This window comes from Schistocerca serialis, chromosome 3, assembly GCF_023864345.2.
Source record: "Schistocerca serialis cubense isolate TAMUIC-IGC-003099 chromosome 3, iqSchSeri2.2, whole genome shotgun sequence".
Taxonomy (NCBI): domain Eukaryota; kingdom Metazoa; phylum Arthropoda; class Insecta; order Orthoptera; family Acrididae; genus Schistocerca; species Schistocerca serialis.
The window spans coordinates 795,091,660-795,111,208 of record NC_064640.1 but is presented as its reverse complement, the minus strand read 5'-3'; the positions used below and the strand labels follow the sequence as shown (position 1 = coordinate 795,111,208).

Genomic DNA, 19,549 nt, shown 5'->3' with positions numbered 1-19,549 from the left:
CTGTCCATGGAATATGCTCAGCCATTGATGTTACAGTCTGCAGCCCAAGCATCTCATCCTTGATCCATTGGTATGTCCATGGTGACCTCTATGACAGCGACCACTTTCCTACCTCAAACCACGGACTAATGTAACATGTGCCATCTTGGTCATTTCAGAAATAAACTGGCAAGCTTTCACCCCCAAAGCAACGTTTGAAACCAGTCAAGGGAAGGATATCGAAAGAGTGGTACAAGATACTATTGATATGATAACACACACTGAGGAAGCAACAATACCCTGTTCTTCAGGCCCTCCCAACAGGAAACTTGTTTCATGGTGCTCTGAAGGAATAGCTGTTATCAGACAATGTTGAATGGCACTTCAACAACACAGATGCCATCCTTCTACAGAACATTTGATAGCGTTCACTTTGAGTGAAGGCACAGTTATTAATAAGAAAGAAGGCAGGGACATTGGGAACAATATGTATCATCTACGAAAGTGTGCCATCATCTCATGTATGGACTAAACTCGGCCACATTTATGGTCACCTCCTATCCTTAATACTTCCTGGTATCTCCCTCAGTGGCAACATCAGTACTGGCACAGTGAAACTACTTATCCTTCTGTGCACAAGGCCTTGAGTCATACCATGTTCCATTTAGCGCTTTATCAGAGTGTCAAGACACAGCCACTGCATCCAATAAAATCCATAAACACTTTAGCAATGACAGCATAAAACACATCCGCGGATTTCTCAACTGAGACAAGACCCTCACCTTATGACTAATTGTGGACTAATCTCTCTAATGAATGAGCTGTGTAAATTATTCAAAAGAATGGTCACCGACAACATTGTTGGTATCTGCAAGCAGAGGACTCTTTGTCGCAATTTCAAATTGGCTTTCAGACATTCTGCTCCACGATGGATGACCTGATTAATTAGGAATCTTCTGTATGCAACACTTTCATGCTTTTTGACCTGCAGAAGGTGTATGATATCATCAGGCACCATTACGTTGTGTCTACACTGCACAAGTGGGTCTTAAAGGGCTGTTTATCCATTCTTATCCAGAATTTCGTATTCCTATGACTGTTCCAGATACACATATGTTCATTCCTCAGCAACCAATACATACAGTAAACTGAGGTCCCTCAGGGATTGGTTCTAAACCAAATCTGCAATTGTAACTACGTTATCAAATTTTGAAAACTGATATGTGGATTCCAGGCCAGCCAACCACCACAATCATCAACAAGCTGATAAAAATCGAGGGGACCACTGGGATGTGGCACACATCTCTCTGAGCCTCCTGGGAAGATGCCATAGTACTGTGCCAACTACATATTGGCCACTCCAGACTTACCCACAAGTTCCTTTTATGTCAAGAGGACTCCTCCCAATGCAGCTGTGGTAGTCATCTCATGATAGCCGTATTTTGACAGTTTGTGTTCCTTGCTGGCTCATTTGAAATGAGCCATCTACCTTGCTACCTCCACTTGCAGAGAGTGTGATAGTACCTAACAAAGTCAGACATTTCTTGAGCGGAAGTGGATTTTGTAATGAAACTAGTGATCCAACCAAATTTCACACAGGTAGAACTAAGTATCTATGACCATAAGACTTGTTTGTAGTATGTAGTGATACACACAAACTGTCCTTGTGAATCAGTGTATTAGTGAAAGCTGCATCAAAATCCCTACAGCAGTTCCTGAGATTAGCCATCACATACAGAAAAACATTGTGGTGGACCTTAATTTATAATTTGTATAGATTCTGATCAAGTTTTGCTGTGGCAGCTCTTACTTTGCTTCTTTCCTACCAGGTACATCCTCCTCTCTAGCTTACCAGCTCATAGTTCTCATCATAACCATGAGCTGTCACTCCAAATGCAAGTTAAATATGGAACATATAAAAATACTTACATTACACACTCATCATTATTTAGCAGTAATAAATTATATACACAAACCTTTCTGGAGAATCATTGTATCTATTAGTGTAAACCGAATAGAAATCCCCACAAAAGTTCTTGAGATTAGCCCAAACATACAGACAGAAAAACACGGCAGAGGATTCGTAATTTATAATATGCATAGATTAACTTTATTCATTTTCTCACCCTGTCTTAGTAGTACTGACTATGATGATCCTTCTTAGTGTGTCCTACAGTGACCAGCTATAATTTTTACCTGCCGGATTTCATCTCACTTTTAACCATCTGACTTAAGCTAATAGTATATAAATTTTTGATGACAATGACAAGATCACACAGCTTGGAGCTGACAAGTCTCCTTTTTCAGTTTCTCGTTGCTTTACATGACTTTCCAGTGCTGATAACCAAGATGTTTAGTTTCTTTAAACCCATAATAATAATAATAATAATAATGGCTTAACTCATAGATAGCAAGTGATATATTAAGTAGGTCCCAGCTCCCATATTTGATAAATTGAATTGTCTATAAATTAGATGAATCATTTATAGTTACAGTGACTCAAATTGAAATGATAAGCTGCAGTGTTTTATAAGAACTTGTGATAATTTATAATTTCCATCACAAACAATTCCTTTTCCTTCTCCAGTCTTCTTTTCAACTTCCAAAGCTGAAATATTTTACTCTTAAGGACTGAAATTCATCTTTCCATTTTGAGTGCCCATGTTCGTTGAGCTTTAAAGCCTCATGTTAAGATGACATTCAGATTTTGTACTTTATAGCTTTCTATTAAGATTTCTTCATGTTTGGTGAATTTGTTCTTTCCAAAAGTTAAATTTGTTAACAAAGATGCACTGAAAATTCATACATACTATTGATTGTTGTCTGATGTGAAGCAATAAACAGCCAGAAATATAGTTTTTAAAATCATAAAATTATATTTAACCATATTAATTAATAATTTTAGATCTTGGATACACAATTTAATATCTGCACAGACATGACAACCCCGCTACACTACATTGTTGATGTGGGTACTTCACAGCTGATGGTGGCTCAGTACTAACTAGAGAATAGAACCCTGGGAGGAAATGAAAACTCAGTGTGTGACTCAATATACAGGAAGCATTAAGTCCGAAAACTCGTAGAGACGTGCACAGGTATAAACTCGGCACACGGTTGTTGCCGATGGCTGTCAACTGATAACTTGGTGGCAACAACAACTCAGTATGAACTGCAAGGTGCAATTTGCAATATTTGAACTCTGGTGTAAGCAGTGGCCCACCTGGTTTACTGCTGCCCACAAGTAAACACCTCCGTCAGTGGGTCTGTAGATACTACATGGCCCATGCATCCTCCATGGCAAGTTCCTGCACTAGTCCGATGAGTTGCCCATGCAAGCTTATCTGCGCGCATCACAGTGTCCACTCTCAGGGGGCTTGCTGCTCTCACCACTGTATTTCATTCCTTTTTTTCTTTCTTCATTCACCTTCTCCTGTCATTCCTCCACTTTAGTGTTTGAGGTTCCTCTTTTTCTTCTTCCTTCCTGTGTGCTCCTGAAGGTCAACCCATGTGTCTGACACATAACAGGTGACTGGGTAATGTGTAATTTCCAGCCCCAGGTTGACAGGTAGGGGGCACACGTACCCCCTGGTACAGGCCAGACCCAGGGACGGGTGATTGCCTGAGCTGCTACCTTCCCAAATTGCTGATTGGTCCCTCTGTCAGGAGTTCGGGAGCTGTGACCCTGTGACTTGAGGTGTCAGCAATCACCTAAGATGAGTGAGCACCCCTCTGAGGATCTGAGGGGAGAGAGGGGGGGGGGCAGTTGGAAGGATCACTCCTTTGGGGACGCTGACAATCTGGGGGGGGGGGGGGGGGAGGGATTTTCTCACAATGAGCCAATCATCGTCTTCACAGCCAATGTCTACCAAACATAAATGGAATGAAGCTCCCAATTCAAAGACCCTCCCAACTGCACCACAGTTACTCTTGGTTTCATGTACTGAAGATCGTCAGTCCTTTGCAACGGGAAATCCGTTTCTTATTCAGAAAAGTGCTGATGCAATTGCCGCCCCTGTGAAATCCTGCTCTTGTTTATGCAATAGCCTTTTGCTTTTGAAGACTACTTCTGATTCCCAAGCTCAACAACTGCTTGACGCTTCACTTCTCCACGGCTATCCTGTTTGTGTCGAGGCCCATAAAACTCTGAATTCTTCCCATGGTGTTATTTACACTAGGCTGCTCAATGGTCTGACCGAGGCAGAAATACGAACATACCAATCTGATTGGGGTGTCATTGCAGCCCATTGGGTGATGAAAAAGGTAGATGCATTCTTAGTGCCCACACACACTCTTTTTTTTCACTTTTGATAGAGTGGTGCTTCCGTCCAAGATCAAAGCAGGCTATGAAGTTATCACAGTCTGACCGTACATTCTGAACTGGATGCACTGTTGCCAGTGTCATTGTTTCAACCACACTCAAGTGTCCTGTCAACACCCATCCAAATGTGTAATCTTTGGTAGGGATGTGCACGAGGGCGATTGTCCACCCTCCTTCTCTCGCTGTATCAACTGCAATGGCGATCATCCTGCCTCCTCTCAAGATTATCTTGATGAGTGGGCTGTCCAGGAGATCTGGTTAAAAGTGCCTTACCCTGTTGCTCGCAAGTTATTGGCCAGTTGAAATGAAATGGCTGTAAGCATTGTGGGACTTAACATCTGAGGTCATCAGTCCCCTAGACTTAGAACTATTTAAACCTAACTAACCTAAGGACATCACACACTTCCATGCCCGAGGCAGAATTCGAACCTGCGACCGTAGCAGCAGTGCGGTTCCGGACTGAAGCACCTAAAACTGCTCGGCCACAGCTGCCGGCTTATTGGCTAGTCACGAACGCTGCATTCTACCATCTGACACTTACATTATTATTATTATTATTATTATTATTATTATTATTATTGTTGTTGTTATTATTGCTACATCTCACTCCCTGAAGAACGTGGCCATGCAGACATGCAACCTCAAATTCAGCCCTGCAGTTGTGAAATCGGCCAGTGTCATGGTACCATCACCGTTTCCTCGTCCAGCTGTGCAAGAAGTCACCAACCTTTCGCATCACGGCCAAAGGCACCTCCTACACAACCGGCAGGCCAGAAAGGACTGAAGGAATACTCCCACAAAGACTTCCTACGTCCCTCCAGCCAACAAACATCTGAGTGTTTCTCTGCCAAAAGGGTCCAAGAAGTCAAACAAAGGCAAACGGTCTTCTACTCTGCCGACTTGGAGATCCTCTTTGATGGTGTCGCCATGTGGTACCCTCACCCATTCGACCTCCGTGTCGCTGGTGCACACCGCCAACCGTTTTTCTGCCCTGGACTCTGCAGATCAACAGGGGGAGAATGGTGATGCCCCTGTGGATCTCATGGAGCAGGATACTCCAGTCTCTGCACCCTATAACCATGAGTCTTTGAAGGCTGGCACTCAGCAGCCTCCAAGATGACAGCCCTTCATTTCTCCCTTCACGCCTTTCCTCATTACGATTATTCTCCAGTGGAACATTTTTGGCCTTTGATCAAACAAAGAGGATTTACGGCTGCTCTAAGAATTGCAGCATCAGCTTGTTCTCTGCCTCCAGGAAACAAAATTGTGTCCTCACAATCACTTCGAGCTCTTGCATTTCTTCCTGGTCCGGTTTGACCATCCCCCTGAGGACAGCATTCCATCTCATGGGGGAGTCGTGCTGCTCATACGGGATGAAGTTCATAGTTCACCCATCTCCCTGACTACCCACCTTCAAGCTGTTGCAGTTTGCCTTTTCCTTCCTCTCTAGACCTTTTCCCTTTGTACTGTTTACATCCCTCTGTCATTGGATGGGACCAGGGCAGACTTTCTCCAGCTTATTTGGCAGTTACCTCATCCCTTTCTGCTGCTCAGTGACTTTAATGCACACCATTCCCTTTGGGTTTCTCCCAGAACCTGTCTGAGAGGTGCCCTCTTGGCTGACCTTCTCAATCAACTTAACGTCCTCTGCCTTAATACAGGAGCACCCACAGTCCTTTCAGACTCCGCACACACTTATTCCCATTTGGACATATCCTTCTGCACTGCCCAGCTTGCTCATCGTCTCGAGTGGTCCATTCTCTCTGACACATACTCGAGTGACGATTTCCCATGTGCTCTCCGTTTGCTGACTCCTACCCCACCTGCGTGCACACCCAAATGACAGCTTACTAAGTCTAACTGGAGGCTTTCCTCCCTGGCGACCGTTGATGAAGAACATTACCCCAGCTGTGATGACCAGGTAGAATGTCTTACAAACATTAACCTTACCGCTGTAGAGCATTCCATTCCGTGCACTTCCTCTTTACCACACTGTGTCACAGTCCCTTGGTGGACTGAGGTGTGCCACAATGCAATTCACTTGCAGAGACGTGCTCTCCACGATTTTAATCATCATTCTACGATGGCAAACTGCATTCATTATAAACAGTTGCATGCACAATGTCGTCGCATTCTTCCGGGTTAGCAAAAAAGCTAGCTGGATTTCATTCACTAGTGCTTTTAACAGGTCCACTCCCTCTTCCGTCATGTGGGCCAACCTCCGACAGCTCTCTGGGACCAAGATCCAATACCCAATTTCCAGCCTGACAGTAGCAGACAGTGTCATAGTGGATCCTATTGCTATCTCGACCATCTTGGGCCACTATTTTGTGGAGATTTCGAGCTCCTGCCACTATCACCCTGCCTTCCTACATTGGAAAAGTGGAGGAGGCTCAGGGGATACCTGTCTCTTCTCAGAATCATGAGTGCTACAATGCCACCCTTACTATGAGGGAGCTAGATCATGCTCTCACTTCATCTCGATCCTCCACCCCAGGGACAGACGATGTTCACACTCAGATGTTGCAGCAGCTTTCTCTTGCGGGCAAGCACTTTCTGGTTCGTATGTACAAATACACCTGGGCATAGAGGACTTTGGTGTGAAGCTACTGTCATACCCGTACCTAATCCCGGTAAGAACAAACACCTTCCTTCTAGCTACCACCCCATTTCTCTCACCAGCTGTGTTTGCAAGGTGATGGAACCTATTACTCTCATGCGCGGATGGTATGGTGGCTCGAGTCTCGCAATTTACTAACCACTGCACTGTGTGGATTTCGAGCGCACTGTTCTGCAGTTGACCATCTTGTCACTTTGTCCACCCATGTCATGAATGGTTTTCTGCAGAAATCCCAGACTATGGCCATGTTTTTCGATTTGGAGAAAGCCTTCAACACGTGCTGGAGGACTGGTATCTTTCGCACTCTCTATACATGGTGCTTCTGTGACCGCATGCCCCGTTTCCTTTAGGAATTTTTCAAGTTTTCAAGATACGTGTGGGTTCTCCCTTGTCAGACACCTTTATCCAGGAAAATGGTGTGCCTCAGGGTTCTGTCCTGATTGTCATCCTCTTTGCTATTGCCATTAACCCGATAATGGCAGGGACCGATGACCTCAGCAGTTTGGTCCCTTAGGAATTCACACACACACACACACACACACACACACACACACACACACACACACACACACACCTACAATGGCCTGTCTCCTGTCGAACATCTCCGTTGATGATTTTTCTGTCTATTGCAGTTCTCCATGGACTTGTCTCATTGAGCAGCATCTTCAGCAATGTCTCGATTGTCTTCACTTATGGAGAATGGACAGTGGCATTCATTTTTTTCACTGACAAAACTGTTTGTATGAATTTCTGGTGGTGCAGTTGGTTTCTTCCACCTTTACATCTTGGGCCTGTAGCCCTTCCATTAATTGAAACCATGAAATTTCTGGGTCTTATGCTCGATAGGAAACTTTCTTTGTCCTCCCACGTGTTTTACCTGGCAGCCCGCTGTATGGGGTCCCTCAATGTCCTGCGTGTCCTCAGTGGTACTTCCTGGGGAGCAGATTTAACCACCCTCCTCTCTTTGTACCCGTCCCTTGTTCATTTGAAACTAGACTATGGGTGTTTCGTTTATGTATCTGCACGTCCGTCCCTCTTATGCTGTCTCAATACTATCCACTATCATGACACCCGTTTGGGCACTGGTGCCTTTTACACTAGCCCAGTTGAGCGTTTGTATGCAGAAGCTGCCAAACTACCATTGTCCCACCGCCTTGACTTTCTCCTCAGCAGATATGCATGCCATTTGTCTGCCAAATGTGTCCATCCATCCTATGCCTCCTCCTTCGATGACTCCTTTGATCACCAGTATGGGCCACATTCCTCTTCTCTGTTACCTCCTGGAGTTTGCTTCCCACTCTTGCTCTGGCAACTTCATGCTACCTGCCACTTTCCCAATGGGCATGAACTCTTCACCTACTCAGCTTCGCGCAGTGGCCCATATTCACCTTGGCCATAATTCGCTTTCTAAGGACACTACTCCAGCCTCACTCTGTTGTCTTCAATTTCACGACCTTCCCATGGAACTTTGTGATAGATAGTACCTTTGTGGACACTGAGAGGCTCTCGGATTGACCGTGGTGTTGGGTGTGTCTTCATCATTAGCATCGACGCTTTTTGGTAATGGCTTCTGGAACACTGGCTTGTATTTACAGCAGAACTCTTCGCCCTGTATCAGTCATGCAGTACATCCCATGACACAGGCTTTTCAATTGTGTCATCTGCTCCGACTCTCTCGGTGTCCTTCAAAGCTGTGTACTGTACACCGTCCATCCCTTAGTGCTGTCACTTTTCTCACTGTTGATGGAGCCACTGTTGTATTTATGTGGTCATGGCCTGATAGGAAACGAGGCTGCTGGCAAGGCTGCAGTCCTTGTACCTCACCCCGATAGTTCTTACATTTCCTCCGATGATCTCTGTGATGCCGTCTGTCAGTAGATGGTGTCGGTTTGGCATCACCACTGGTCCTCCCTTTGTCTGAGCAAACTTCAGGTTATTAAGCCTGTCTAGGAGCTTGGACAACCTCCTCTTGGTGTGAGGAGATCATTTTAGGTAGGTTGTGCATTGGGCACTGTCTTTTTAGCTATTGCCATTTGTTAAGTGATGCTCTCCTACCACTTTGTACTCATTGCGCTCAACCTTTGACTGTTCACCATTTCCTGATGGAATGCCCTTTTTTTAACCATTTGCATTCTTGTTTGTGTTTGCCAGCTGAATTATCGGCTGTTTTAGCAAACGATGCCCAAACTGTCGACAGCGTTTTAGCAGTATGGCGAAGGCTATTTAATTTTTAGTTTAGGACCTCATTTTCTCAATGGCGTATTTTGTAGACATTTCTCTACGTCCCTGTTTTTAGCTGTCTTCTCTTCTGTCAGTTGGGATTAATGTATAGTCATTTTTAACTCCTCTCCTTGTCTTCATGATCTACAGTTCTGACATGGGCATTTATGATCCTGATTTGGTGAAAAACTGGAGCGGCTGCCAGAGAACCCAGCTGCAGATCAACCACGGAAGGAGGTGATGCTGATTCTGCTGGCTCTGCCACAACGTGGAGAGGCACGGAGGCTGAGGCAATGGAGGGCGGGGGTGGGGGTTGGGGTGGGTGTCCACTGGCAGCAGTGGAGATGAGGCCACCTCCATAGGTGACAGGGGAGGGAGAGGAGGAGGAGGAGCAGGGCGTATCAAAATCCACAGCCTGCACATCGGCAGGCTCAGAAGGAAGTCTCCCTGGGGCCTGAGGCAGTAGGCAACAGGAGAGCAGATGGGGAGCAACATGAAAGCACACCACTGCAAGTGGGAGCATGCATCCAGAAGAATGTCATGATTAACTCTACCATCTAGCTGACCAGAAGACAGCAGTGGTGATGCCTCAATAGAGTGTGAACACAACTGATTTGCATGGTGGTCAGCTGCTCCATATTGACATCCGCCACCAACAACTTCCAACCTTTATCGCTCACTTCAACACCTGGCAGCCACCCTTGCCGACGGACAAAGGATTGGGGCCAAACAGCAGCTCCATGTGGAAAACACAGTGGTCCATAGAACATGACTCAGGGTGCTACAAATCCAGGAGACCATGTGGGTGGCACCCGTCCAAACATCCGCCAGACTACACCTGTTACCTGGCATTGCCCGATATGTAGCTAGAAAACTCAACAGTGTATCATTGGGGGAAGAGACACACACTAACTACTGAATTTGGATCTTGAATGTACATATGAAGCCTTCCATCTCCAAGTTAGAAGCTGGATGGTGGTCAGATGTCAGATACCATTAAAAAAGCAAAAGTCTTCAAACTACCATAACAGAAATCAACTGCCATAATTGGACACCAGCTCTGTGGGGACCCCTCAATGGCAAAAGTAACTGACAATGCATGAATATTGGTGATCGATAATGTGGAGGACAGCCTGGCCATCGGACAAATAACTGACCACCAGCAACCATATGCTGCCCAAAAATGGACCTGTGAAATTCATGTACAGCCTGTCCCAAGGGCGCTCCAGGAACGGCGAAGGAGCAAACTTGCATGATGGCACAGCCTGGTTCTCTGGTTCTCTGCACAGGCCCCACAAGCCCACACCAAATGTTCGGTGTCATGATCAATCACCGACCATTGGACATGATATTGCACCAACACCTTCATACGCTTCGTTCCCCAGTGTGATGCATGCAGCAACTGGAGTATTCAAGGGTGCAACGCCAGGGGGATGACCACTTGATAACATTGCTCCTCTGTGGAAAGGATGAGGACCCCCTGGACAATGTTGAGTTAATAATGTAGGAGAAAAAACATACACCACACTGGATCCACACCCTGAGAGATGCACTCTGACCAACCCACCTGGACACAACAGTTTTCCGGTAAAGCGGGTCAGCAGCCTTGGCAGTTGCGACCTTTTGTGCTTTCAGCAGAAAGTCCAACTGGGTTGACCGTGAGGCATCATCCAATGCAAACACAAGAGCCTCCTGTGAGTCGAACTTTGGAGCAGGCCTCACCAGTAGCTGCGATAGTGCATCTGCACTGACATGCTGGGCGGTGGAGCGGTATCGAATGTCATAACAGTGGTTACTGAGAATGAGGGCCCACCAATACAGTTGGTGGACAGTCCTATTGAGCAGCTTGGAATGAAGGCTGAGAAAGGAAAACAACAGCTTGTGATCAGTGATGAGGAGGAACCTCATCCCACACAAGAAAACGTGAAACTCTTTAACTCCAAAAATAATAGGAAGCACCTCTGTTTCCAGTTGTGAGTAATTATGCTGTACAGCGGGAAGCATCTTTAATGCATAAGCAATGGGCTGTTCATTGTCCTCCTGATTCCGATGGTACATGACTGCGCCAGTACCATGCTGGGACACTTCACAGGCCAGGGTTAAAGGTTTTACTGGTGTAAAAAGAAGCCATACAGGGAGCAAAGGATAAACACTGCTTGATAGACTGAAAAGCTGGTTGACAGTCTACAGACGAACTTAATGCCTTTCTGGTGAAGCCAGTTAAGAGGTTGGCAGATGTTTGCTGACTGGGGAATGGACTGAGCATAATACAGAATCTCACCCAAATAAGACTGGAGCGCTTTCAGGTTCTTGGGTGCTGGCAGGTTGACGACGGCTTCAGTATGGTTGTCTGTAGGGATATGCGCATGACCCAAAAAATGCACCTTTGGGCAGAAAAACCTGCACTTTTCCAAATGCAGTGAAGACTGTTCTTCAGGAGGCATTGGAAACTGACTGAAAGTTTCGTAAATACTCCTCCAGAGTAGTACCCAGATTTCATCAAGATAACGGATGCAACAGGGAATGTCTTCAGTCAAGTGGTTGAAATACAGTTCATAAATTTGAGGCACAGACAAGTTGCCAAAAGGCAAGCGATTAAACTGGTAAAGCACAAAGCCAGTGTTGAGGACCAATGAAGTCCAAGAACCCTCATCAAAGGCAACTGCGGTTAGGTATTGTGGTGAGACGATGCACAAAAAGATGCTGGTTCCCCAACACCTTTGCCAGAAACTCTGCCTGCCATGGAATAGGATACAAATCTGCAGCACATCACGTATAGACTGGCAGTTAAAAATCACCGCAAGGGTGTGCTGCACCATTAGGCTTCTGAATCACCACCATCCAACCAACCCACTGACTCAACGAAGTGGAGAAATGATGACTTGATCTTGCCAGCGCTGCAGCTTGGCCTTTACCTTGCCACACATTGCAAAGGGAATGGGGTAAGGATGACAAAATGTTGGTACCACTGACTGCTTAAGAGAAACATGCGCCTCCAAAGTTGCTGCCTGACGTGAGGTATTCTCAAACTGTGGGCTGTGTGACTACATTAAGAAGTCCAAATTGTTGAAAGGAACAGATTGAGACACTAAATGTGCTTCATCAATGATTTGCAAGCCAAAAACAAAAAAGCGTCCAGCCCAAAAATGTTTTGCACCGATGGTGAATTGACCACTGACAATGTAAGTTGCCATTCCACATTTTTAAAACATGCATAAACACAAAGGAATGCACTGTTTACTATAAGACATAACCTGACTTAGTGGGCGTTGCAATGCTGGGCACCCCAAGACAAAATGAGGGTGATCGTCATTCCTACGTTGACCTTAAATGTGACCGGCCATCCTTCCACAATCATTGTCAGCAAAATACGGCTGGACAACCCGTGGCGGTTTCAGGGATGGCCCTAGAGTCCAGTGAAAACACTTGGGCGTCCAATGACAGACTCTTGTCTCGCCTGCTGTCACAAACAGTTGTCAGGTGGACTATCCAATGGCACATGCCACACGTGGCTTCCCCACATGTGGGCAGTCTCGTCAGACATGCAACAAGTGACAGTTGGGACAGGACCATTGGCTTGCCCAACAAGCAGAAGGAGAATGACGCCATGGTTACAAAAACCACCACAGGTGGGAATAGTGACACCACAACCGATGCAAACATGCCGAGCTTTGTGCAGGCAAAGATAAGAGGTAGCACATTTGGGACACTGAAAACTACACTTACATGAGGGACCCTGCAAATCGGTCATCCGGGCCGCGTACAAGTGCCCATGGCTCTTGTGGTGCTTGTTGAATTGCAGTCATACTACCACCACATGAGGTGGATGTCCAAAATAGTTTGCAACAGACAAATCCTGTCAAAGCGGAGTTTCTTGGGTTCAGTGGAGGGCTTCAAATTCTGGACAACTTTGTGTAAACCTGCGGTTAACAACAACAACAAGGCGGTCTTGTTGACTGGATAAACGATACACCTTACCTTACAGTGTAGCAAGAACTGGTGTAGGTAATTCTCCCACCTTTCCATAGACTCATTGAAACTGGCAAATAGTGGTGGGGGTGGAGGAGGAAACTGCACAACAGGTGCCTGGCGTCCCACTGGCACGGGTACCAAGGAAATCTGCATTTTGGTTCATCAGCCCCTGAATCAACTCCTGAATCTGCACCTTCTGCTGCTGCTGTTGTTGCTGCTTCTACTTCTACTGTTCCCTGTATAGGTGCAGCTGTTCCTGCCAGAATGGCAAAAATGCCATGTTGATGGTAGCCCAGAATTAACACCAGGAAAAGGGAAACAAAAAATAGTGGCAGCATATGTGTAAGAATGTCGTTCATTTCCACTTCTGCACAGGTATGATAACCAAGCTGCACTACACTGTTGACATGGGTACTGTACAGGCGACAGTTGCCCGATAATAACTGGGGAATAGAAACCTGAGAGGAAAGGAAAACTCACTGTGTAAGCCAATCTACAGGAAGCAGAAAACCCAAAACGTCATTAAGATGTGTATAGGAATAAGCTCTGCACATGGTTGGGGTGGGTGGGTGTCGACTGAGTACTCACCATCATCACTGAAATTAGTTAATTTTTTTAATATGCTTCTGTTTCAACAAATCTTTGTTTATCCAAATTATTTCTTCTAGCTCATATGATTTATAGAAAAAACAGTAATTTACACATTTTTCCTCCTGAATAAAAGTAGTTTGTGGTTACCACTATGCCATGTGTTTCCTGATTTAGAATTTCTTTGGTTTCCTTAAATCAGATTAGGCAAATTTCTTTGAAAATGGCCAATTTGCATTCTGTTTCTTCTCCAATCCATGCATGTGATCTGTCTCTAATGACTTAATCATTAATTCAACATGATACCCTGACATACCATTACTTTTCAAGTTTATTTAATATGAATAAGCAAGTGCTTTATTCCAATATACGATGTGATGTTTCGTATTTGTTAAATTCCTCTTGATTTGCAAGGTTTATGTTATATTTTTTAATTTTATTTTCTAGGGAATATCGTTGACGAATGATTTGGATACAGCTGACAAAGGAGACATGAGAGCTTACATGTCACTCGTAAACACTGTACTTGCAGTTGCTGAGGTAAAGCTACTACTTTTTTTTTTTTTTTTAATTAGTCAATCACAATATTATTGCACCTGGGAGTGAGGCTGCTTCAGTTGGCTGATTGTGACACAGCATATAATCGGGGTTGCGGAGGGAAGGAAGGATGGCACAAGTACAGTTATGAAGGAAGGATGGCACAAGTACAGTTATGCAATTAAAACTGCACTAATCTTGGTGATTAATAGTTATTAAGTGGATGGTCCATAAGGGATAAATGCTGAGTGATTCATCTGCTGTATCTGTTTCACCGGAATCCATTCCAATTTCATCCACTGTGTAAGTTTATTGTCATAGTCGTGTTGCATATTCATCTTAGCTCTTCAGACTAATACTGATGATTATATTCTTTACTGTGTCTTCCATTAACCCATCTCTGCATCAATATTCATTTTCAATTTCTTTGACATGTTGCAAGTTCTAACCAAACATTTTGTGTAATATTACATGAGGTCTGTTTGGTTATCTGTTACAGGGTAGTTAAATTAATGGAATAAACTTTTGTCCTGCAGTGTTATGTTTCATTGTACCCCAGATTAACTCTATAGGGTTCAGGTCACAGTGGTATGGTGGGATCGTCAGAGCATTATATCCCTTAAATTTTAAGACTGTATCTGCTTTAAAAACAGGCTTTGGTTTGTAACACACTTGAAAGCTCTTTTGTTGTTCAGCTTGGTTCAAAACTGATTTTGCTCTGAATGACCCATTCAGTTATGTCCTTTTTGTGAGTTCCAGTAATGGGAGCTTTATTTGTCTGAACAGTATGATATGGTGCATTATCAATACTACCAGCTGGGATATTAGGAACCAGTTCCTCTTCTAACTATTTCTGATAATTATATCGAGTCATATAATTGCGAAAACCAAGGAACTTAGATTTGAAATCATCTGTGAATACCACTGGTTTATTTGGCTCTCAAGTATTCAAAACACTTTGCAAAAATGTAGGAGTGCTCTGTTAGGATGTTTCTCTTATTTAAAAAAATTTTTTTTTTAAATAAAATTCCATCTGTTTCAAAATTTTCCAAATTTTCCCTTTCCCTCTGGAAATTTATTTCAGTTTTTGAAAATATAAGCAGCTTTTCCAATGTTTCCTTCTTCTGCACGTTATGCTCCAAAAATTTTCTTCAAATAAGTGCTTTGTTGAAGTCGCCTAGAAAAAGTAATTTTCTAGAATTCTGTTGTTTGCTAAGAGTTTTAATTTTTCCCTGATTTCTTCCTCTTTCTTAAAGTCTTTCAAAATGTATTTTACTGTTCTTTCTGACTTTCCTATCATTTTTTCGACCCACAAGTCTGCTTCCTGTAGAGGCATGATTACCTACTTCTGCTTTTATTCTTCCTGCCAATATTGTACAACTTTGAATATAAGCTGTTTTCCATCTGAGTGTGGCCACTTCCATGACACCACCTCCTGTTTTCCACTCATAGGGTATTCATGATAACATCACACTGCATTTCTGGTGATATTTCATGAGGACATGCTGAAGCACTTGATAGTATATTCACAGTTTACCTGAAAGCATTGGTGGAGAAATGCATTTTCCTTAGTCGCCACTATACATGTTTACTGTAACGCCACTGCGTGTTTCTGATAATGGCCACAGGAGGCCAAGTGCAATAATATTGTGGTTCGGTACTACATGTTTGTATCTGTTTTTCTTCTATTGTTGTTATTGTTGTTACTACTACTACTATTACTATAGTAATACGCTCCCATTTGATTGCATAGAACTGCTATGTTCTCATTACGAGCAAGAACTATTGTAAAGGGTATTGTAGCAGATGTGTTCCTTTAATTTCCATCTGTTTGTCACCATTTGCCTCTGTGAAACACCTAGTTTTTTATGGTCAGATGTTTGAGCAAAACAACTGTAAGACTCCATAAAAATTATGCAATGGGTTTGTGTGTGAATTTTCATAGACAAAGAGAGCATGGGAAATGGAAAAATGGACCAGCTAGTTTTGTAAAGAATAATTTAGATGCTTGAAATGAATTGGTGATTAAGATAAGCTTAATTACTGATTCAAAGGAAAATTCAAATGTCAAGAACAGCTATGAAACTAATGTGCCAAAAATTATTCTATTCAAGCCCTAGTGCTATGTTGTACATAGAAAGTTATGTTGGTGTGATATTTAACTGTTAATAAAAAGTTCATAATAAGAAATTGAAAAATAATACAATCAAATGTCTTGTAAAATAATTTTTGTGACGTAACTAAGAAAACAGATTAGAGAGACATTTGACATACCTTTGAATGGTACTTGAAATCGTATACAGCAAAAAATATACTGATACAGAATTTAAGGTTCAGTGTTTAACTTAGAATCTTGGAACTTCAAAGCATGCTAGAGGGGCGTTTGTCTGGTGGTTTGTGTAGGCAGTGCAGTCTCATGACAGACTGTTTCGACTTTATCACCATTTTCAAGTACGTCTAGATTGCAAAATTGTTAAGGCTTTCGTGGCCACTTGTTGACAAACTGCCTATTGGCTTCTGTCTCGGGTTCTTTGGCCAATGTTCATCTAATGATTTTACTGACGTTTCGCCAGCACGAGTGGCTGGCATTGTCAAAGCTTCGCCCTCCATTGCCGGTGGTGAACCGGAGCCGAGCTCGCAGGCGCAGACTATATGTACCTGGCGTGCCAACGTCCGAGAGCTTCTCTGCGGTCATTTCCGGTGCGGTTCTCCTCTTGCTACCTGCAACGGTTGTTCGCTGCAGTACGGGAAGCCCGGATCCGTTTGCCTTAAGGCTTTCCCCTTTCTTGTTGAAACTGTTCACGGGTTTTCGTATTTCTACAGCTTCTCTGAACAAGCACGTATGATAGTGCTTCTTAACAGCCAGAACTTCCGTGTTGGCGAATTTTATTACGTGGTCAGTCTCACTCAGTGCGTGCTTTGCCAAGGCCGATTTCTCCACCTGCTCCAACCTGCAATGTCGCTTATGTTTTTTGATCCTGGTGTTGATTGATCGTCCAGTCATTCTGACATAAACTTTTCCGCATGTGCATGGTATACGGTATATTCCCAACATTGCAAGTGGGTCCCTTTTCTCCTTTGCGTATCTAAGACACTCTTTGATCTTCCTTGTCGGTTTGAAAATCATCTTTATGCCATGTTTGTGCAATATATGGCCGATTCTGTCCGTCACTCTGGGAATGTATGGTAGAAAGGCTGTATCTGAAATTTCTTTTTCTGATTCCTTACTTCGCCGAGTGTTTGGCTCTGTTACACTTCTAATATAATTTGTGGAGTACCCATAGCTCCTCAGAATACTTTCCAGGTGTTGCATTTCGCGTCTGAGGTGCTGCGGCTCCTGCTCGCGTTACGAGCATATTAATGATGCCTCTTTTCTGGCTTGGGTGGAGGTTTGATAGTTTGTGCAGGTATCAGTCTGTGTGTGTCGGTTTTCTATAAACGCTGTGTCCCAGGTTTTCGCTATCCCTTGTGATGAGCACATGTAGAAATGGCCAGTTTTTTGTCCTTTTCTACTTGCATGGTAAATTGTATGTTGGCATGGAGGCTGTTCAAGTGTCTTAGGACGTCACCGAGCTGTTTGTGACCATGGTTCTACACAGTGAAAGTATCATCGATGTATCTGTACCACACCTTAGGTTTGCAAGTCGCCAAGTCCAGTGCCTGTACTTCAAATTGTTCCGTGAAGAAGTTGGCCACCACTGGACTAAGAGGACTACCCATGGCGATGCCTTCCAGCTGTTTGTAGAAATCGCCATTCCACGTGAAATAGCTCATAGTGAGACATGCGTGAACAGCTTTTTGATGTCTTGTGGGCAAATGGAACCGATCTGTTCCAGAGCGTCACTGAGTGGCACTTTTGTAAAAAAAAGAAACAACATCAAAGCTGACCAGGATGTCGTTTGGTGCAAGTTTCAGTTTCTTGAGCTTCTCAATGAAGTGACGGACAGAATCGGCCGTATAATGCGCAAACATGGCGAAAAGACGATTCTCAAATCGGCAAGGAAGATCAAATAGTGTCTTAGAGCATTAGATCAGCAAAGGAGAAAAGGGACCCACTTGCAATGTCTGGAATATACCGTATACCATGCACATGTGGAAAAGTTATATTGGAATGACTGGATGATCAATTAACACCAGGATCAAAAAACATAAGCGACATTGCAGGTTGGGACAGGTAGAGAAATCGACCGTGGCAGAGCACGCACTGAGTGAGACCAACCACGTAATAAAATTCGCCGACACGGAAGTTCTGGCTGTAGAGAAGCACTATCACACGTGCTTGTTCAGAAAAGCTGTATAAACACAAAAACGCGTGAACAGTTTCAACAAGAAAGAGGAAAGCCTTAAGGTAAATGGATCCTGGCTTCCCGTACTGCAGCGAACAACCGTTGCAGGTAGCAAGAGGAGAACCGCACCGGAAATGACCACAGAGAAGCTCTCGGGTGTTGGCGCGCCAGGTACATATAGTCTGCGCCCACAAGCTCGGCTCCAGTTCACTAACGGCAATGGAGGGTGAAGCTTTGACAATGCCAGCCACTCGTGCTGGTGAAACGTCAGTAAAATCATTAGATGAACATCGGCCGAAGAACCCGAGACAGAAGCCAATAGGGAGTTACGTCTAGATTGATGTGATGTCCATATTACGTCGTTAGTGGGCTGTTTTATAACTGTCATTGCTGTAGTAAGATGGTAAATGTTATGTCCAGATGTTGAAAATAAAATGTTAATTATGATGTGACAGCAGTTAGACAGTTCCACTCTTGCGACATTATATCATTATCAGATACATATGCTGCTGGCCCTAAAGAAGAAAAATTTTCTCTCTTTTTAACAACCAACACACAATATTTTAAAACACTATAGTGTCAACAGTAAATATTGTACTAAAGGATGTAGACATTATTTATTTTATCTATTATACTGACCTTCCATAACTAATATCTCAGAGCTCTGTGCACTGAAAACTTGTCTTCATTCTCCAAGAGAGAGGAAGCAGGAAGGAAAGATAGATAGAAATATTGCTGTCAACTACAATTATATTAAATATCATAAATGGTGTGGCGGTGGCGATGATGATGATGATGATGATGATGATGATGATGATGTAAGTGAGACCTAGTCATTTGTTTCATATTTCCTGGTGTCAAGAGCCCCAATACACAAGAGAGAGCAGATGACAGTCCATTCAGAATTTGTATTACCTAGTAGGAAGTTAAAGATGTTAACTATATAAAAGTAATGTAATTCATTTTGCTTTCACTTCGACACAGTTGTGCAATAGCCTGCAGCACTTAGTATGCATACTTTATTTG

At 43.7% G+C, this 19,549-nt stretch overlaps 1 protein-coding gene across 2 annotated transcripts in view; it reads left to right on the top strand.

The window, feature by feature from the left end:
• LOC126470636 (metaxin-2) overlaps window positions 1–19,549 on the top strand; it is a 53,474-nt gene that overhangs the window by 23,959 nt on the left and 9,966 nt on the right. For both annotated transcript variants that reach the window (XM_050098616.1, XM_050098617.1), the window contains exon 4: window positions 14,148–14,240. In XM_050098616.1, coding sequence (XP_049954573.1) covers window positions 14,148–14,240 — 93 coding nt within the window. The remainder of the gene's footprint in view (window positions 1–14,147; window positions 14,241–19,549) is intronic.